This window comes from Leptopilina heterotoma, unplaced genomic scaffold, assembly GCF_015476425.1.
Source record: "Leptopilina heterotoma isolate Lh14 unplaced genomic scaffold, ASM1547642v1 Lhet_9, whole genome shotgun sequence".
NCBI lineage: Eukaryota > Metazoa > Arthropoda > Insecta > Hymenoptera > Figitidae > Leptopilina > Leptopilina heterotoma.
The window spans coordinates 1,407,312-1,430,601 of NW_025111193.1; the positions used below are offsets into that span (position 1 = coordinate 1,407,312).

The 23,290-nt window shown below is 24.0% G+C and overlaps 1 protein-coding gene and 1 long non-coding RNA gene across 2 annotated transcripts in view; one reads left to right on the forward strand and one right to left on the reverse strand.

Moving 5' to 3' along the window:
- The window catches only part of LOC122511705, a 42,057-nt gene extending 25,911 nt beyond the window's left edge, over nucleotides 1–16,146 (reverse strand). The window contains exons 1-2 of the long non-coding RNA XR_006302549.1: nucleotides 15,825–16,146; nucleotides 15,576–15,758 (exon numbers count right to left, since the gene is read on the reverse strand). This is a non-coding gene — a long non-coding RNA (uncharacterized LOC122511705). The remainder of the gene's footprint in view (nucleotides 1–15,575; nucleotides 15,759–15,824) is intronic.
- Nucleotides 4,403–23,290, forward strand: part of LOC122511704 — a 113,624-nt gene continuing 94,736 nt past the window's right edge. Inside the window, exon 1 of the mRNA XM_043627119.1 lies at nucleotides 4,403–4,616. Within this exon, the coding sequence (XP_043483054.1) occupies nucleotides 4,542–4,616 (75 nt within the window). The 5' untranslated portion in view covers nucleotides 4,403–4,541. The remainder of the gene's footprint in view (nucleotides 4,617–23,290) is intronic.

A 23,290-nucleotide genomic window follows, 5' to 3' on the forward strand; every position in this document is an offset into this window, starting at 1 on the left:
AGGTCAATAATACGGCGTTTGAAACTTTCTCTTATTACCTAACTTCCTATCATAAAGTTTTTTTCATTTCATTAATAAAAAAAAAGTTATGGCACTTTTTAAAAAAAGTTGAAAATTCGACTTTTAAAAAAGTGTCCCCAAGGTGGTCACCATACAAAAATTCACTAAAAAAGTTTTAAAAAATGTAAAAAACGTATTATTAAGTTGTTTATTTAATACTAATTGTTTTTCAGGATCACAGAAACATATTACATATTTTTTTTTGCACTTTGTCCTTTCGTCAAAAATGATACTTTTTGTGTATGTATTAGACAGGTAAAATTTTGAAAATAATTCTATTTCATTATTATTCATCATAAAACTTAAAAATTGATAAAATTCACATTCACAGTGATAAATGTTGATAAATATGGCGTATAAACACATTTTCATAAAAAATCAAAAGTGACCACCTTGTGGCCAAAAAAGTGTCCACCTTAGGGCCAAGACACAATTTTTTAAACGTTAATGAAAAAATGTTTTAAAGCAAAATATTAATTATATTAATTTGGAATATTATTGTACGATATACAAATAAGATAATTATAACGATTTTTACTAATTTAAAATGGTTAATTTCGATGATTTTAACACCTTGAGAAAAAAATTTCTCGATCATTTAAGGAGGTTAGTTCAAAATCATGAATCATAGAGATTCGTTTGAAATTTGCAGCAAAATTAAATGACATATTAATGCATATTATTGTTAAATCTGAGCCTATTTGACTGTATAGTTTTCGAGATATTGACGGACAAAGTTCACTATTTTTCTCAGTATTTAGCATTGAGCTAATGGCCGCAAAAAAAAATGAAAAAAAATAAGAACTTGGTTAATAACTTTTGACACAGCGGAGAGATTCAACTCAAAATTAGAGCAAAATTAATTCAATGTTTAAGCAACATAATACTTCAAAGAGAACGAAATCGACTGTTTAGTTGCAGAGTATTATTTATCCAAAACTTAAAGTTACTTGTAATTTTTTTTTGACGTGAGTGACGCGGAGTGCGTAGCAACATCGCAACTGTTGAGAGCGGTGGGAAGAGAACGGTGGGGGAAGCGGAGTAGCGCGGTAATTCAAATAAAGCTGAGTACTGAAAAATACACTATTTCGAAAAGTGAAAAAAAAACAATTTATTAAATTGTCTCTTCATTTTACATAAAAATATTAATGCATTTAGTATCTTATATTTATCTTTAAAATAAATAAGTTATTAATTAAATAATATGAAATATTACATTATGATTACTGACCAAAACAACACTAATTCGCATGCGCTCGCATCAGCTGTTCATGCCATGTTGCCAGATCTCTAACTGCAAAGCACTACGTTCTTCAAAATATTACTGTTTTTTCTTAAAATTTTAATTATTTACAGATTTTTACATAATAATGTACACAACATTATTTTAAAAAATGATTTTTTAATTTACATATTAAAATTTATTTCATATTTGCCATTGAAAAAAATAGTTATCTTGACTACCGTCGTGAACGTATCCTCCTTAAAAACAGAAATTTTACGACGTTCACGTTACAAAGAGACTCATACGACTATTTACCTCAAAACTTTACTAAAATCTTTGTCTTCTCAAATAATAACAATAACAAAAAACATTTGAAGATACTAACTAATATACAAAAATTTTCTTAGGGTGACCACCTTAGGGCCCTGATCACCTTGGGGCCCTCTCCCCTATTTATTTATTATTAATTATTATTTGGACAGAAAGATTTATTGTTTAGTGCTATATAGGATAATTTTATTTAATTAAAATTTAATAATTTACTTGTATTATTATTTTATTATTTTTAATTGTAAGTTCACAGAAAAAAAATTTATTTTGTTTAATTAACCGTTTACTTGTCTATTATTAAGTAAATATTTACTTAAATTAAATAATTCTTTATTTAAATCAAATAAATTGTATTGGAATCAGTAATTTCAGTATTTGAAGCAAATATCATTTCTTTGACTTAAATAAAAAAATTATTTGATACAAATCAATATTTATTTGATAATAGACCGATAATCATTTATTTGAATCAAATAAATGTTTTTCCAGTGCATTATTACAATAATCATTAATTTTTAAGAAAAAATTGTAATATTAACAATTATTATTCACTATAAATATTAATTATAATTATTAATTTATTTTGATAACTAAAGAAAAATTAAATAAAAAATTATTAATTTTCTTTAATAACTAAAAAAATTAATTAAAAATTTTGTTTCTTTACTATTTAAATAGTAAAATCAATGAAATTATTTTTTTATTTATTTTTATTTCGCCAATTTTAATAATAATAATAAAAATAGTTATAATAAAAACTTTGAAGTAAATAACAAAATTTTCGAAAATGAAACAATCGATGAAAAAATAATTGCAATCTAATATGAGAACAATAAATTATTTCCAAATTATTAATGCATACCATTAATTAAGCGAGCATGAAAATTCAATGTTGATTTATGGTAAAAATATAACAAAACAATTTTGTTGCTTTTAAAAGTCAGAGTGAGATTATTTATTGCAGATAAATAAAATTCGAATTTTGCGTGGAAACAATGAAGCAATTGATTTCTTTTTCGAAAAGTTTTACACGTGTTTACTTTAATTTTACCAAACGTAAAAAATAAAAAATAAAAACAGTAAAAATAACAAAAAATAATAAAAATAACGAAAAAAATAAATAATGAGAATGAATATAACAAAAATGAAAATAATAGAAAGTGAAAGTATTAAAAATAAAAATATTACATGGCACTGATTTTTATTATTTATTATTTTTTTATTATAATTTAATAATTAATTATTATTTCCCCATTTTTTAAAATATAATTATATTCTTAATATATTTATTTATTAATAAAATTATATAATTATAATTTACAATTATTAATTATTTATAAAAATTATAAAAATAGAAAATAATTAAAAAATAATAAAAATAATTTTCTACAAATTTTAATTGGAATTAAATTAAATTTAAGGTAGGTAAATTAAAGTTAATTAAAAACTTTTGTTCGGGAATTGTTTTCAAATTAATAAACTAAAATTTTCAAATACACCTTTAACTTTTCGTAATTTGCAAAAATCAATTAACCTGATTTTATTATCATAAAAGATGAACACGTTTCTAAGAACAGTATAAATAATAATAATAATAATTTAACGCTGCAAAATACTCTTAAATTTTATTTTTAAAATCCAACGTAATGCTATAATTAAGTAAAAATCAGTGCCATATAAATATCTCTAATAAAAGTCAAGAAATAACTTATTTTATGTTCAACTATAAAAAGTTTATATATATAAACATTTCTTCAGTTTAATGACAATTTTATTAAAAATAATAATTATTTAATAAAGCCTAGTAATTTTTCTATATGATTATCATCTTCGTATATATATATATATATATATATATATAACGAATTTATAAATTTTCCCAACACACATTTAATATAAAGTGAAATTGAAAATTATTTATAATTTCATTGAGAAGTTTGGTGTGTGTACTTAAAATTGACTAAAAAAAGAAAGAAAAATAAAAATAAATAATATAATAAAATTCTACTGCGCCTGGTCGTGCGCAACAGTTTTCTTTTCACCATAAAACCGCGTGTTTCCGCCAGTTCTCTTTCGCCCGTTGACATAGAACGCGTATATTATCGCAATTTTCCATTGCTAATCAAATTTATCCAAAGAAAAAAAAAAGTTCTCCAAGAAAATAATAATAAATTTTAATACTATTCTATTGTGATCCAAAGGAATTAATTTGTTTACAAAAAAAAATTTTGCCCATTTTCGTTAAATATACGATTTTTTGAAAATTTTATCAGCATAAAAAAAGTTTTTGAAAGTATAAAAGTAAGTGAATCGAACTTGTGAAAAGTTGTCAAAATTACTTGACTACATTATTTAAATATAATGATTAGTTATTAATTAATAATTATTGATTAATATTATTTATATAAATACGTCAAAAAAATATATATATATAATATAAATAAATATATTTAATATTTAATAAATAATAAATAAATAATAATTAAATAATAATATAAACAAATATATATCATAATAAAAATAAAAACATAATAATAATAATAATAATAACATAAATAATAAACAAAAATTATTTCTCCCATAGATTCATCAAATGGAAAAAAGTCCCGTTTATATGGAAAAATAAATAAAAAATTTAAATTTCAATTAAAAAATAAAATAAATAAAGTGAAAATTCGCATATAAAAAAAATTAAATTAATAAAAAAATATACAAATTGTTTTGTAAATTGTAATTTAATTTAATTGGTAATCCATATAAAGTGATTGCTACTTGAACAATGTGAATCGTTTTATTGCTAATATTCGATAATTTAATGGAAACAGTATCATACAGTGAATTGTGAGGATATTTTATCTTGTGATATTTAAAAAGAAAAAAAATAACAAAATATAAAAACTATTTTTTTAAAGTGTCAGTGACGTAAATGCACATTTGTGCCCGGATTTTTTCTTGGGTATGGGATTTTTTATTCGGTAGCTCAATTTATTCAATGCAACACGTAAGTTACATATTTACAGAAAATATTTTTCTATTTACTATATTTAATTGCCTGTCGCTGTTATTTATTCTATTGTCATATTGTTATGTTAGCTTTATTTTGATATTTTAAAAAAAATGAAATTCACAATATAAATTGTTTATAATTTTAAAAATATAAATGAAAAAGAATTTAATTTTTGTTTATTTAAACAAAAAAAATGTAGGTACAGAATTATGAAAAATTATTTGAGAAGAAATAAATGAAATAATTGCTAGTTTATTTAAAAATAATTTAATTAATTATTAACTTTAAGTTTATTTTAAGTTTTTTATTAGTTTAAATATTTTAGTTTTACAATTATTTAAGAACAAATAAATAAAACAATTGCTAGTTTATATAAAAATTATTTAATTAATTTAATCTATTTAAAGTATATTTTAAATTATTTTTTTTTAATGTGGCAATTTTAGTTTGACAATTATTTACGAAAATGTAAATAAAACAATTGTTACTGAAGAAAATTTACGAAAACTAACAAAATGACTAAATATAGAAAAATTGTTTTTTCAAAAAATTATTGTCAGTAATAAAAAAATAAACACAGGAATTTATTTACATTTGCAAGAACAGTTTTTCTGGTATTTTTTACGATCCCTGTACATTTTTGCTCAATATAATCACTTCTTGTAAAAGGATCTCAATAATGTTGTCACTGTGCTTTGAAAACGTTATTGTTGCAACGTTGAATAAAACTGTTTTATATAGAGTGAAATTTAAAACTTATTTAGAAAAAATTGTTGGTTCCTCTAATTACCTTATTTGTAATTTTATCTTTACTTATATCCTCCAGTATCCCATTAAATGAGTTAATTATGTTATCCGCGTACAAACTCTAACAACTTATACCCCAATAATAAAATTGTTACATCAAGTAATTAAACAATAGATTTACATATAGATTAAGAAACTAATTTCCGAACTATCAATGTAAAAATTCATTAAAAAACTCTTTTTTTTAAACTTAAATTAAAATTACACATGTTTGAGGTAAACCAATACTAATTTTTCATTCCTTAAATGATATTAAAAATTTCATGTTAAACGGTGGTGTTTAAATATTTACTTATTCGTTTATTTATTTCAATAATAAATGAATAAATTTGGTATTTTTTATCTATTTTTTATTATTTTTCCATTTATTCATTTATTCTATTAAAATTGTTATTTATTCATATCATTTTATTTGATTTTCTATTCTTTATAATAAATTTTGTTTAGAATTCAATTTATATAAATATAATTTATTTATTCATCTATTTATGTATAACAATTGAAAAGTATAAACAGAAACAGTAAAAAAAGAATCAATAAAAAGTAGAATAATCACTGTAAAATACTTAATAAGAAATAATTGTCAGTTATATCATTAAATGATTAATGATACCGATATCAATATATGTTTAACAAATTCATAATCAATTTTATTGATACTATAAAATTCTATTCATTTAATGATGAATTAAATTTTAATAGGAATGCATTTACGTGTGGAGAGAGAGATGTCATAATGGATAAACGAAGAGATGTACACATACATATATATTATATTTTCACGGTTAATCTATTTATATCTAGATATCCATCAAATTTTCATACACACAGAAAAATTAAAGTGTCACACATTTGAAAAATAATAAAAGAAGAAGAATTTTTGACAAATGACAAATTTTATATAAAAACAAAACAAAAGAGGGGAAAAAAATGATTGAGTATATTTGTAATGATAGCAATAAATTTATAGTGATCATATATATTTTATTCGCTAATCTAGAACAAAATGTGCTGGTTAATTAAATCGTATATACATCCATTATGATTTCGCTTTCATTTCGAAATGAATGATTCTATTGTTTATTTGTTTGCATCACTATTTGAGGATCAATTTAATAAATACTTTATAAATTCAATTTAAAAATATTAATTTTAAACGCAATTTAAATTTAAATATATATATGGGTGATTCTCCCGAAATACTCCTTTTTGTGAGTTACAAACAGAAAAGAAAAAAAATTATTATTTATGGATTAATGCAGTCAATTATATTGAGCTTTCAAAAATCTACCACCTCTATAGCATGATCATGCTAACTTTTAGCTTTTAAAGTATATATTTTAAATTAAAATTTACAAAAAAATTAAGAGGTTAAAATTTGGAGCCGGCGTTTTTTATTATATATATTTTTCTATTTACAAAAAATTATTTAAAAATTATAATTTATTAATATTATCTATAAATTTTATAGATTTTGAAATACTTACAGTTATCAAAAATCTCTTTAAACAATTGTCAAAAACTATTTTTCATACATTTTAGGTTCACTTTTCACTGGCAGTTTGTAAACAACCGACAATCATATCAATTTTTAATTTTTATTCAAAAAAGTGAGAGGAATGACAATTTCAACATTTTTTAATTTTATTTAATTGACAAATAATTTTCCTCCAGCTTAGAATGCCCTATCATGTTTATAAAGGATAACTTTATGTGAAAAAAATTTGCGATCAATTTATATATATTAATATTGTTTTTATTAGGGGTGAGAGGAATGACGCTTTAGGTTGTGAATCTCTGCTTATGTCTCAATTTTAATTTTTTTAACGCAAAATAATAACATTTTTTAAAAAGTAACTTAAGAAATTAATATTAGAGATGTTAATTTAAATATTGATCACAATAATTAATCAATATCTCTACCCACAGCAAAAATATTGGATAATATTAAACGAGTGAGAGGAATGACGCGGTACTACATGACAAATTTCATTTTCTATATTTAAAAAAACTACACGACATATTTTATTTATATTTTTGAAAATTATTCTTAAATATCATAACTTTTAGAAAAAATTAATAAAGTACCAATTTTCATGTTTTAAATAATTGTTTTACCTATTGAAAAAATGAAAAGCACTTAGATGACAGGTTAGAAAATCGATTTTGAGGTGGTAAAATATTTTAAAAATGTATTAAACAATAAAATTTTACAACTTTTTCTTGCAGAACATTTAGAAAAAGTGATAAAATAGGGAAATATGACTTGGTATTTTCCCAAATGATTATAATTATTTAGAAAATCTTGATTACATGCAAAATGAGATTTTTTGGAGAATCACCCATATATATGCATATAAAATACATTTGTATTATGCCAAAGAAATCATATTTTGAAAAAGATATTATTTCCAAGGAGGATTTATATAGTAGGATTTGTTAAATTATTTCTCATTTCTATTTATTGTTACATAATATATTATTAATTTGTTCAAATCAAATTCAAATTCAAAATTTAGGAAAAAGGACAACCCTCCTACGGTTTTATCATTTTTCAATTTTGCAGGAAATAAATTTATAATTTTTTAAAAATTTATTTTGACTTTTTTTTTACTTTAATATTAAATATGTACAACTATTTAGCTTGAAGTTACACTGCGAGTTTTATTTATATGACTCTCGAATTAAATTTTTTTAAATAAATTAATGAAAGATACACCCCACTCAGAAAAAAAGTTTATTTCACTGAACCAAACTGTTTAATTAACCTATTTTATTTGTTACGATAAAACAATTTTGTTGATTCAAATAAAAATTTGGTTCATTTTAATAAATACGTAATATTTATTTGGGTATCGTAAAGAAAAATTTTATTTGAGGTTGACTATTTCATTTAACCAAATTTGTGTTTTGAATACAGAATATTGTTCAGTTAAATACAATTTGTTCGACACAACACACAAATTTGTTTCATACAGGCTGAGTACAGAATAGGTTAAAAAATTTAGTGTCGAGTGGCGTGGAGTGTACGATAGTGGGGGCAAAACAAAAGAAAAAAAAAAAAAAAGAAATTCGTAACCTCAACTTAAAGTTGAGGTGAAAAAGGTTAAACTTGAAGTAAAAAGTTGCCCCCACTTACCACTATTGTACATTCTACGCCACTCGACACTTAATTTTGTAACCTATTCTGTACTCAGCCACAACCAAATCATTTTATTTGAATTAAACAAAAATATTTGCTTGTCTCAAAAAGTACACGTGTGGATTTAAAAATAACAGTCTCAATTGTCTCAAGTCCGCGTTCGCGTCAAATTTATTATGCAAATCGAAGAAACAAAATTATATAAGTGTCGGTTCAATGAATGTAAAAATTACTATTAAATTTGTACCAGTGAGAAGAATTTATAATTTTTTTTGAATTTTTTAGTTGTGTAGTGACTATGTTTTTAATACGCAGTGGTTATTTTTATAATGCAAATAAATGACGATGGACAAAATATATTTTATTTATACTGTTTGTTATAAATCAATATAAATTAATTTGTAACGTACATAATAAAATAAAATAATAAGTTAAAACACTATAGAAGATTTTTAAACAAACAAAATTATAATATATATTTAAACCGATTATTAAATAAGATTAATAAAATATTTTATTTTATTTAAATAAATTTTTTCTTTGTATAGAACAAAATATTTGGTTAAAGAAACCAAAAAATTTAGTTGAATGCAATAATGTATTTGGTTCATTCGAATAAACTTCTTTCTGAGTATCCGAGTATACTCGGGTTAAACAGCAGGGAGGTTAAATTTATTTTCTCTCATTCTAATAATTTTCTATCACCCGGTAATCACCTGAGTTGTAGCTAGGATGTTGCTAAACAACATCCTGAAGAATCGAAAATTTTATTCCAACTTTTAAGTAGTAGCAGGTCCACCCATACGCTATCAGACAATCAAAATGTGGGAAAAAGGATGATTAAATTTATTTTCTCCAATTCTAACAATTTTTTATCTCCTAAAAATTACCTGAGTTGTATATTATTGTCAATTATTGTGATAATAAATTATTCTTAGTAAATAAATAAATAAATAAATTAGTTATTGTTATCAAATTAATTTAATAAATTACTGAACTTTAAATGAAATAAATAAATTTAAAAAGATATTCAATTAAAAAAATCCATTTCTGAACTAAATAAACTGTTATTTGTATATTAAAATTAAGTAATTATTATATTAATATTATAAATTTAAAGTTATAACTTTTATTTTGTTTAATTGTTGTTGTTTGTTTTGTCATTTTTTTATAATAAATAAAATTAAATTCTGTATATAACCGTTGCACCAAATATGTAGAAAAAATATTTAAAAAGCAGGTATTTAAAAATATTTAAATGAGAAAATTATGACTAGAAGAAAATAAATTATGATGAGAAAAATATTTTCTTTCTGGGATCAAAATTATATATATAGGTACGGTATAAGTTGACAGTTTGAATTTTAAAAAGTTTATACTTATATATCAGGATAAGGAATAAAAAGCCTTTGGGACTTTGTTGAAACGGATTACAATCCCTTTTCGGAAGAATTTTATTTTTGGAACATAGCGATCAGGGGAGCACCAATCGAGAATAAATAAGCCAGGGTGATTTGGAAAGGGAGTGGCTGACAGTGGCTTTTTTTCAGTGCGAATATTTGACTTTTAAGGAGAGAGGGGAGAAAAACCTTTTGATCCCTGCGCGATCCCACCGATTAATATATCTTTCACTACTAGCTTTTATACACTACGACGAATTTTCATATCGAATTGTAAGCGATATTTCAAATCTTTTTATTTAATTTTTTATATTGATGAAATTCACATCGTTTATAATTAACAATTTAGAATAAAAAATATTTTTCAATTAAAATTTTTATATATTTTTGTATAAAAATTATTTTCGTCAGTGAAAAATATTTTTTTTCTTTCAATCGTTGATAATAAATGTTAAACTACTTTTTTTTTCCTTTTGTAAATTGACAATTTTTATTATTTTATTATTCAAATTCTTTTAATATTTTATTTTTTATTGTTTTCTTTTATATATTTATGAGGGAAAAAAATGTTTTTTATTATAAATTCACGAAAAAGAAAAATTAGTTTATAGTAGACAAGACCTGACTTGATAGAAAGTTTTGCAGTCTTTAAAGAAGCAGAGTAATTTTATTGCTATAGAGGGCTGTGTCGTTTCAATATTTGCATCCTATTTTGCATTAGTTAACAATCAAATTAGTTTGACTTGCACTCCAAAGTTACCGTTCAACTTTGGTCATTTTATGCTGGTACCTATATACAGATAGATGAAAAGAAAAAAAAATCTCCCCTCAATCGAAACTAATATAATTTCATATTTTAATGATTAAAAAAATTCCCTCTTGATTTTCATAAATAAAAAAGAAAACGAAAAGAAAAATTCGCCCAATCGAAATGAATACAATTTTATTTTACTAATTATTTATTAATTTTAAGTCATTTTTATTAATTAATTAATTATTAAATTCAAAATTTTTAAAATTTTATTAAATTCTTCGAAAACAATTCAATTATTTTTAAAAATAGTCAAATTCTTCGCAAGAATTAAATTATTCTTATAGGTAATAAAATTTTTTGCTTATTTAATTATTTTCAAAATTTTCAATAAAAATTATAAAAAAACTGCATTGTTTTTAAGAATCTTAAAGAATTTCTTCAATTGAATTTAATTATTTACCTCTAATATAATTGTTTAAAAGAATTTAATTTTTTATCAATAATATTATTAATTTAAAATTTTTAATAAAATTCAAAAGTAAAATTATTCATTACAATAATTAAAAAAATCGATTATATTAAAAAAATTAAAGAAATTTTTTGAAAGAATCAATTATTTTCAATATTTTAATAAAATTTCTTGAATGAATTAAATTATTTAAAAAAAATTGTAATGAAATTCTGAGAAGAATTTAATTATTATCCAAAAATGTTAATAAAATTCAATAATCGAATGTTTAATTTCAATTATTATTAGCAAATGCGATTAATTATTAAAAGAACTCGAAGAAAATTTTTCATAAAATTCAATTATTTTCAAAATTTTTCAATTAAAATTATGAAAAAAACTCCATTACTTAAAAAAATTTTTTTTAATTTCTTTAAAAGAATGCAATTAGGATTTTTAAAAGTTTTAATAAAAAAATTCTTCGAAGAAATTCAATTATTTAAAAATTTTTCCATAAAATTCTTTTCCAAGAATTCAATAATATTCAATTCATTAATTTTAAAATTGAAAAGATTTAAAAATAAAAATTATTAAAATAGTTAAAACGAATTTTTACAATATTTCTTGATCATCAAATTGTAAAAGAAAAATTCCCAAATAAAAACACTTAATTCTTTCAAAAACTTAAAAAGTTAATTTGTTTCTATTCCAAAAAACGTATTTTGAAAAATGATTTTTCAAAATTTCTAAGGCATTAGAAGAATATTGGAATTATTCTGAAAAATAACTTCTAACTTTCACCTGACTAAAAATCTAATTAAAAAAAATTTTGCGGAAATGTCTCTCTTTAATTAGTTTTATGTTTAAATTAGATACTTAATCTTCTTATTGATTTAATGTTTATATGAAAACCATATTGAATTTCCAATATTAATGAGATATTTTGAAAATTAAAGTAATTAATTTGCATAATAGTTTCAATCGTCTACCAAAAGGATATAGATTAAAACAAAAATTTTTTTTCTTTATGAATAAATAAAGCAGAAGTCTCATTAAATCATTTGATATGTCAAAATGCCTATGGCACAGAGGAGTTTTGCATTTTTATAGTGCCTGGAAGGCACAACGATAAAGTAAAATTGTCGCTTGTTCTCGTTTATGAGAACAAGTATATAATATATATTCATGCTAATCCTTTTCCTAGCAGACAATTTCTAATATGTTTTAAAATTAATTAGTTTGCTTTATATCTCAACATGATATAATATAGATATTTATAAAATCCTACATGAGAGATTTCTTTTTTTCTTCCCATCAACTATAGAGAATAAAAGATAAAACGTTATAATTTTATTTTTAGAACTATATATATAAGATTATTTAATTAAGTACATTTTCCTCGTATATAATTGGATCGGATATTTATCTTTTTCACAAAGATTGTGTAAGTGCAAAGCATGATTTTTTAACGAGCTTTAGAAACTTTGAAATGAAATAAAAAAGAAAAATTTAAGGTTATTCGACTATAAGCTGTGATATTTAATTTCTAACTTTTGTCATTTAAAATTCGATAAATTGATAAAGTGAAATAAAATAATTTTGTGATCAAGTATAGTTGGTTGATTGAATATTTCCTTAAGAGTTGATATATTATTCAAGTTGTAATGAAAGAAAATGACTTTAATGAAAGAACAGGGTTGTTACAAAAATTTAATTTTGTTTTTCCCTGATTTCCAAACAAAATTTTTCTCTTTTTTCCTGACCCTAAAGAATATTCTGATTCACTCTAAAAATTATTAGATACTCAAAGAAATGTATTACATTTATTTACGAATTTCTTTAATTATTGTAAAATTATTTAAAAATAACAATAACTTCTTTTTTAAATAAATATTTAATCATTATTATTTTTCCATAGGAAATAAGATTATCAATAATTTCAAATTTAAACCTTTTAAAATTCAATAACTTTTAAGAATATTTTATAATAACACAGGCACACAAAAAAAAAAAGTTTCGTGGCCGAGACACTACAGTAGTATATTCCCATGTATTTTTGGCCGCTGAATCCGAATCTGAAGTCCGAATGCTCAAATTGGTTCTTTTTTTTTAGTTATACTCAAAAAACGACTCAAAACACGAATTTGAACCAAAAAAATTAAAAATTTTTTTTGTGACATGACAATAGCATATTTCTATGTATTTTTTCCCGCTGAATCCGGATTCGAAGTCAGAATTGACAGATGTGCTCAAAATTATGAGCTAAACTCAAAAAACGACTCAAAAAATCGAATTAAAGTGACGAAAATGAAAAATTTTTTCTGTGACACTGCAAAAGTATATTCCTATGTATTTTTTCACGCTGAATCCGAATTCGAAGTCAAAATTGACAGATTTGCTTAAAATTTTGAGATAAACTCAAAGAAGTGATAAAAAAAGCGATTTAAAATAAAGAAATGGAAATTTTTTGCTATGACACTACATTACAGTATTTTCATATATTTTTACACTCGGATCTCGCATTTGAAGTCAGAATTATTCTAATGGCTCAAAATTTTGAGACACACAAGAAAATCTGTTAAGTTACAAAAATTAAAGTCAAGAAACTCTACTTTTCTTGCTAGTACACTACATTAGTATATTCTCATGTTTTTACATCTGCTTCTAAATTCAAAGTTAAAATTATTAAATTGGCTCAAAATTTTAAGTTAAATCCAAAAATGATCAAAATTTAATTTAATGCAAAAGAGTTCATTTTTTTGGTATTCGGTAGTGTATTCTCATGAATTTTATATACGCTGAATACAAATTCGAAGTTAGAATTATCAGAATGACATAAAATTTTTTAGAACTCAAACCACTTTGAAAATTCTGACTTTGGAATCACAGTGAAAAAATACATGGGAATACACTAGTGTAGTGTCATAGCAAAAAATTTCCTTTATTCATATTAAATTACATTTTTATCATTTTTTTGAGTATATCTCAAAATTTTGAGCAAATCTGTCAATTCTGACTGCGAATTCGGTTTCAGCGGGAAAAAGTACATGGGAATATAGTAGTGAAGTGTCATAAAAAATTTTTTTCATCTTAATTCGGTTTTTTGAGTCTTTTTTGAGTGGTTTTTTGAGTTTATCTCAAAATTTTGAGCAAATCTGTCAATTTTGACTTCGAATTCGGATTCAGCGTGAAAAAATACATAGGAATATACTTTTGCAGTGTCACAGAAAAAATTTTTCATTTTCGTCACTTTAATTCGGTTTTTTGAGTCGTTTTTTGAGTTTAGCTCATAATTTTGAGCACATCTGTCAATTCTGACTTCGAATCCGGATTCAGCGGGAAAAAATACATAGAAATATGCTATTGTCATGTCACAAAAAAAATTTTTAATTTTTTTGGTTCAAATTCGTGTTTTGAGTCGTTTTTTGAGTATAACTCAAAAAAAGAACCAATTTGAGCATTCGGACTTCAGATTCGGATTCAGCGGCCAAAAATACATGGGAATATACTACTGTAGTGTCTCGGCCACGACACTTTTTTTTTTTGTGTGCCTGTGTAATTAAACATGACCGAGTGATAAAATCATTATTTTATATTATAAGAATATTGTTACTGTGACTTCTTCAAAATTATTTTCATCAATTCAATTATTATTTTTAGAATTTTTTACTAAAATTTTTCTTTAAATCAATTATTTTTTATAATTTTTGAAAAAGTTTTTTTTAATAATTTTCAAATCCATTTGTTTACAATTCAATTTTACACGAAATTTCGTTTATTTGGAAATTCTTCAATTAATTATATATAATATAAATATAATCTAATATTATTAGAAAATAAAAACATGAAATAATTTTTAAAAAATATTATTTATGAAAATAAATAATTTTTTTGTAGAATTTTATAAAAAATTTGTTTTATATAATTGAATTCTTTTGGAAAATTTTATTAAAATAGTAGATATTGAAAATCATTGAATTAAGGAAAATGTTTGAAAATAATTGAAATTTTGCCAAGAAATTTATTAAATTTTTTTTAAATAATTGAATTTCGGAGAAGAATCTTATTAAACTTTTTTCGTGATAATTTCAAAGTTTATGAGTCAACCAAAAAATACACAAAAATTCATAATTTTCCTGTGAATTCTAAAAATTTAATTTTTTCCAGTACTTATTTCATAAAATTCCCTGACTTCCCTGACTTTTCCCTGAATTCCCTGATCTGTGTCAACCCTGAAGAAAATTACTTTAATGTAATTAAATTATTTTAATGTAATTGAGAATAATTTTAAATGTTCCAAAGTATTTGTAAGTAAAAACAGAAAAATAATATTTAGAGGTTATGTACATTCTGTCAATTTGTATTTAAAACGTTTATGCGACTCATCACTTAGAAAACTCACCAAAAGCTATTTTCCAGTCGTTTCCTGTATTTCCTGGATTTTTACTTTCACTTTGACTTTCAGTTGGCCGAAGTTGAAATATTGAAGAAAGTATTCACACGAGAAAATTGTTTCCTCATTTGTTGCAATTGAACACGATAAATTATCACTTGACATGCTTGACATTATCCGAGATTAGTCTACCTGTGGAAAAAAGTGTCAATGTTTTCTTAAGAAAGAAAATTACAAGACGAACCTAGAAATACTCACCGATCTCGTTGATTTTCGCTATTTGTTGAGTTGATGTGACAACCGCGGTAGTCTCGTAAACACGTTTCTTCCTTCTCGAGACTTTTCTTTCCTTTGATTCACATATGATGTCTTTGTGTACCACAAGAATACTTCTGTATCGAAATTTCCTAGTGTCTGACAATAATTTTTTACTTGTGCCAAAGAGTATTTTCCATTATTATGAGCGTAAAATGAAAACATTTCGGACGCCATTTTCTTTTGCTTTGCTTAAAGTCACTAGATGAAGTCACTAGATGGCAATGCAATCGTTTGATAATTTATTGCTCATATTCAATCAAAATACTCGGAATAATACGTATGTATATATAAAAAATAAAATATACTCGAAATGCAGCAAATGGACTGTATTTTAATTCTCCCGAGGTAGATTCGTGTAGAATTTCCGGATTCCAAATACTGTTCGGCTTCGGGCATCATGTGCAGTGTCAGTGACGACGCCACAACGCATGTACTTCGTCTCTTTCGTTTACTATATTTTGAGTAGAATCTGTGCGGTACGTGTAAGATTTGTCCGAATTTAGAAAAATATTCGCGAAAATTAGTAAAAGTACTGGACGATTTTCGCGATTTATCAATTATTTTGCGAAGGAGTAACACTTTTATCGTGAAAAAGTAGGTCACCACCAGGTGTCAGTTCGATACAACACTAATCAGTCTTGCCAAATTGACACCCTCTATAAGTAACAATTCCACCAATTGTTAGTGCAAGACTTTTTGCCCTACAAAGTTGGTACTGATGACGCCGTGAACTGCACTTGCAGCCATCTTCACATCATAAGTGCAAAGTCGCCATTTTGTTCAGTAACACGAGATCGTGTCGTCGGCCCCAGTTTTTTTTTTGTGAAAAATATCCTCCTTTCGTGATTCGAATCAGTGAAATTTAAAGTCGCAAAAGAAATAACTCTAAATTCGGAATAATTTCAAGTTTGACTACAAATCGGTCTCGCGTCCTATCTCGCCCGAATCGATTGTTGTTTATTGTTAGTACTTTGTTTCTCGCTTTGCTCTAAGAAAGGCAAAAACAATTGCAATCTCTTTGCCATTAGAAGTAGTGATTATTTGTTACCAGAAAATTGTAACACTGCAAACGAGTAAAGTTTACTTTTCATTCCAATCGTGTTTGTTTTCGTATAGTTGTTTGGTAAATAAGTGTATATAATATAAATTGTGAACAATATCGGATATGGAGCAAGCTGGAGATAGAAGTGAAGAAAACATGTGGATTATGAGGTAGAGTAATTTATAATTTTTGAATCAATCGACTGATTTGTGTCATTTTTGTCAATGTGCGATATTTCTACCTAATTGGAAATATTCTGGAAAAAGATAATTTTTCTATTATTAACAAATAATAATTTTGGCAACCATTTTGTTTGTTGTTAATTGGCGGGAAAAAAGTATAAATACAAATGTTGATGGTAGATGGCGCAAGAGTAGATTCAACTTACCGACAGAGGGAAAATAATTTATTTTTTTGTTTTGGAAAATTATACTTGTCATATTTCTCATAACTGTAAATAAAAAGAAAAGTATTACAATTGTTTATTATATTATTTTTAAAAAATAATATCTTTTGTCAGTGACAGCCAAATGAATTCATTTTTTAACACAATTTTTCATAAATAACAAAAGAGGTTATAGGAATAATAAATTAAATTAAATATATTTTATTCATTTTATTTCAGTGAAATTGTATTAACAATTCGGTATTTTAATTAAATATTAAATTCTTTCTATTTCGAAAATCTACTGTATTTTTAATTTTTCCAATTACTTTTTACTTTTGTATTATCATGGTCATGTCCTTGATGGAAAAAAAATCTTTCAATTGATTCGCATTTCATAAAAGTTAATAAAAAGAAAGAAAGAGGAGAGTAAAATGCAAAGAATAGAAATTGTTTGGCTTGGGGTAATTTAATTTAATGAACTATATAGACCTAGTTATTTATTTGACTTCCTTACTGTTGAATAAATTCTGAGCATTATTATTTATTTATATTGTGAGCAACTGCATAAAAAAATATGATAAACATGACAAGTTTCAATTTTCAAGTACGAACAATATATATTTATCCATTTTCTCTCTTGACGTTGAAAGGCATATTTTGTCCTCTTTTGTGAAAAAAATAACCAACTTCATAAAATCTGCTTCATGTAATGTGTATACGAGGATATTTAATCCACACGAGACTATAACAAAGAGTAACATTTATTCTTCTAAAATAATAAAATAAATTTTTATTTCTATTTCCAAACATACGTGTTTTTTGTAATCAGTTCTAAATTTTTTCTTTCTTCTATTACCATTGGAATAATTTTGCAATTTATCTGTCAATATTATAATAATTACAAATTTAATTAATATTGATAAATATTTTCACAAAAATTTTTTTTATTGATAAATATTGACAATAATTTTAATATAATAAATATTGACACTTGTAAAATTTTTAATTTATTTAATAATAAATTTTACGACATAATGAAATATTCCATCAGTTCGCGAGTTGTTTTCAAAGTGTATATTGAATTCAGAAATGATAGTTTGATATTCAAATGAGTACAAACCGAAGTCAATGTAAAAGCTATTATACACGGATATTTATACCGACGTTCCATTTCTGTTATATTATATAGTTATTTGCGAATTTGTTGTTTTAATAATTATTTTAAAAAAGTGAGTTTTAACCTTTTTTCTTTTACAAGAATATATTTTTTGTAAGAAAAAAAAATGGTTGATCCTTTAAGTAAACCTCGTAAAATACAGTTACAATAAATTACAATAAAAAAGACAATGTGTGTGTGTATGTATAAACGAAAGCACACATGAGATCGACAAACATTAAATGGAAACTTGTTTGCAGTACATACATAAATATAGTAAATGATATTATTACTATACACATAAACTTTCATAACTAGAAAATGCAAAGCAAAAATATTATCAGTTTTAATTTTTATCTTCTTTTTTTGCAATGAAAAACTTTACACCTTTTTTTGAACTAGTGAACAAAACAGATAATAGTTGTCTCTGGCAAAAATTAATTTTATGTAATTCTCAGTTGGATAAATTTTATTTAGAGGATATTAATTAAATTTAATATTTTGATAATTTTTTGTTATTCGATTTTTGTCTGTTAAAATCAGGAGAGAAAAAAATTTATTTCAGAGCGTCTACATAATTTTATTTATTACAAATAAATTTATTTCAAATAAATTTTATTTATTTACTTAAATCTAAATTTAATTTTGGTCAGAAAAGCATTTTCTTTGGATAAAATAAAATTCAGTTAATTTAAATAAATTTTATTTCAACCAAAAAAAATCTATTAAATTTACTTAAAAATTTGATTTTTGTATCAACTAATTTTTGTTTGGACCAAGTAAAATCTATTTTATTTAAATCAAAATTTAATTTGCATATATTTAACTTGCGTCAAATCAAATTTTATTTTATTTAAATCAAAATTTAATTTTTGTCAAATAAATTTAATCTGATGGACCAAATAAAATTTATTACATTTACGTAAAAGTTTGATTTGTATAAAATAAATTAATTTGAATAAAATGAATAGTGAGATTAAAATTAAAGAATAAAGGATACTATATATTAATTATAATAAAGACACAGTTTTTCAAAGGATATCTAATTGAGGTAGGTAAACCTACAAGTACCACTTTCACAAAAAAATTTTTCTTCTATACTAGAATTAAGAACTAATTTAGTGCTAATTTAGTAACAAATTTAAAAATTTAGAGCTGCTAAACTTTTTAAAAAAACGTATGGTACTGCCAGCTTGACGTAGGTATAGCTACAAGTACCATACCCTAAAAAATAACAATTTTTAAAAAACTTTTCCACAGGAATTTAGAACTAATTTAGTGCTCTAACATAGCATTAAAAAGAATTTTCAAAAAACTACCCTTAATCTCAAAAACTACCTAACGAAAAAAAAATATTTTTTAAAAATTTTTTTCATAGAAATTTAGAACTAATTTAGTGCTCTCACACAGAATTAAAAGGAGTATTTTTCAAAAACTACCCTTAGCCTCAAAAACTACCTAATAAAGATTAAGAAACAAATTTAAAAAAAAAAATTTTTCGATAGAAATTTTAAAGCTAATAAAGTTCTCAAACTTAGTACTGAAAGATATTTTCCAAAAACTAATTTTAACCTGAGCTAATTTAGTGCTCAAACAATGCACAAGAAAAATTTTCCACAAAACTACCTTTTACCTCAAAAACTACAAGAAAATAAAGACATAATTAGGGTAAATGCACTAGTAGTCGGACACTTAAGGATACAATCTTAAATTATGCTTTTTTTCTTGAAATAGCAAATATCTACTGTGTTTATAAGCACATCATTAATTAAAGGAGTTCTTCAGGATTAAAAATCATATAAATTTGTTACAAATAGTTGAGTATTTAATAAAATATAAACATTTTAATAAAAAATTACGAATGCTTTAGTAGTCGGACACTTTTTCCCCTTGTTTCTATAGTCGGACATCTGTCAGATATTTTGAATTTATAAAAAGAAAAAGATAATTTTTTAATTGCTATCTGCTGGAAAATGGAATTAAAGCATATTAGAAGTTATTAATATAATATTTAAACCCTATAAGTTTTAATATTTATGATTAATTGTCAACAAAACTTTGTGCCACTCATCGCGCTACTCGAAAATGGTTGTATCTATAGTCGGACATCATGATTTTTAAAGCATTAAATAAAATATTTCTTGTTTAATTATTTTCGAAAATAACACTATTTTAATAAAATATAAACTTCACACATTCGTCTAGTATACTTTTTAAAGTAATTATCACAATGGATTATTATTTATTTGCCAAAAAACACGAAAGTGTCCGACTACTAGTACTGTCCGACTATACCCGCACTTACCCTATTTCTTAATTATTTTCAGAGCAATTTAGGGATAATTTTATGCTCAAGAATAGAAATTAAAAGTAATTCACAAAAACTACCTTTTACCTCAAAAACTACCTAACGAAAAAAATATATTTTTTCAAAATTTTTTTCATAGAAATTTAGAACTAATTTAGTGCTCTCACATAGAATTAAAAGGAGTATTTTACAAAAACTACCCTTAACCTCAAAAACTACCTGGCAAACATAAAAATGTATATTTTTTCAAAACTTTTTTCAAAGGAATTTAGAGCTAATTTAGTGCTCTAACTGTATTGTAATTTCTTTTGAATAAAATTAGCCTCACAAAATAGGGCAATTTTAAGAAAAACTGACGAGGCCCTGACCAGTTTTTCCCTAAGTAGGGCATTGGTCGGGAACAGCGTCACACACTAGTCGGGCACTGGTCAGTTTCTCTACCCAGAGCCACACCAGAGATCGGGAAAACTGGCCAGTACCCTATCAGGCCCACATTTTAATTTCTGCACGGGATAAAGTAAATCTCAAAATTTGCTGTTACTCTTCAGGAGCTTTTACTCTAGTATTAGTAAAATTTAATAATTATAATATTAATATAATTTGTCTTGTCAATAAATGAAATGAAATGTAAATGAAGTAATGATATTATAAATATAATAATATATATTTATATGTTAAAAATATTCTAAAAAATAAAATATTTCTTGGGGTTTTCTTTTTCGATAAGATATGATATGTCAAAGTGCAATTATTATATTCCCTTATATTATATACAGTTTTCTATGCGTATACACCTCGTTTATTAAAACTTTAAGTAGGCGTAGTAATTTTTTTTTCTTGTTAAAAAATATATGCAATAATGTTACCCGTATAAAAGTGAAGTCAATGTTTCAAGTCTATTGCATTCTGATTAAAAATCAATTTTTAAAAAAAATATTTCAAACTTACACGAGATAAAATATCAGAGTTGGAACTATTTTTGTAAAATATTTCATTCTTTTGTCCTGCGTTATAACAGAGACAAAAATTTCAATAAAATTAATTTCAAATATTAAAATTATTGGGTGTATTCAGCAGAAAATTTGTGAAATTTTTCTTTCCCTCGTTAATTTTTTTTTTATGTAATAAGTACACACAAAAAATATTTGATCTGGAACAACTACCCAAGCAAAAATTGACAACTGGCGCAGTACTGCGCCAGTACTGGCGGAGTACTGGCCGCCATGGTTGAACCAGTACTGGCATTTGACCGAAATGATAACGCTTTTCAGTACTGGTTTGATGTTACTGGCGCAGTACTGGCAGCCATTACTGGTTCAGTACTGGCGCAGTACTGGTTTAGTACCCGTGTAGAAAAATCTTCTGGCGCTGGCCTGAATCAGACCAGACCGTCTATTTTCCAATCTAGTGGAAAATTTATTTAAATTCAATAATAATATAATAAAAAAAATTAATTTATATTTGCAAACATGTAATAATCTCCAACTTTTAACTTTTAATCAAATTAATGTTTTTTGCAACGCAGAATAAACGCAAACCTATAGCGAAATAAAATTTGCCATTGTGGGGAATCGAACCTACGACCTACGGACTTCTAGCCTAACACTCTAAACACTACCCTACCGAAGCTACAGGATAATAAATTTTAATTTTCGACACCTTTTACACTTACAATTAATAAAGAGCGTTTAACTGCGTAATTAAGTTAAATTATTATTTAATTGAACTAAATTCAAAAAACCAAATAAGTAAATTACCTAATAAATTTCCATAAATTACCTCTAAAATATCCATAAATTACCATAAATTACCGACATTAAATATTTTAGGTCTAATTTGTGTTTTACATATTTTAATAAATTATCGTATAAATTTCCATAAATTACCATAAATTACCAACGTTAAATTTTTAAGTTAAAAATTTATCGTCAAAATTTTCATAAATTTCCATAAATTACCGCGAAAATTTCCATAAATTACCATAAATTACCGATGTCAATTTTGTTAGTTCTCGTTTGTGTTTTAAATAGTTTTATAAACTATCATCGAAATGTTGATAGATTACCGCATAAATTTCCATAAATTACCGTAAAATTTCCATAAATGACTCAAATTTAAAATTTTAATAATAATTTTTGCTTTACATGTCTTTACTATATTATTGCGAAAATTTCTATAAATTACCGCAAAAATTTCCATAAATTGCTAAAATAAAAGTTTTTAATTGTAACTTATGTGGAACATATCTTTACGAATTATTGCGAAAGTTTCTATAAATTACCGCATAAATTTCCATTAATTAGTTCCTAACTGACTATTGTCAGTTTGCCGTGTTAGCAATACTGGCACAGTACTGGCGTAGTACTGGTTTGCCAGTGTTGTTTTCGCAATACTGGCATAGTACTGGCATAGTACTGGCATACCAGTCTTAAAGGGTAGTACTGGCGTAGTACAGAAATTTTAATGAAACCAGTACTGAACCAGTACTGGCAAGCCAACTGCTGGCATGCCA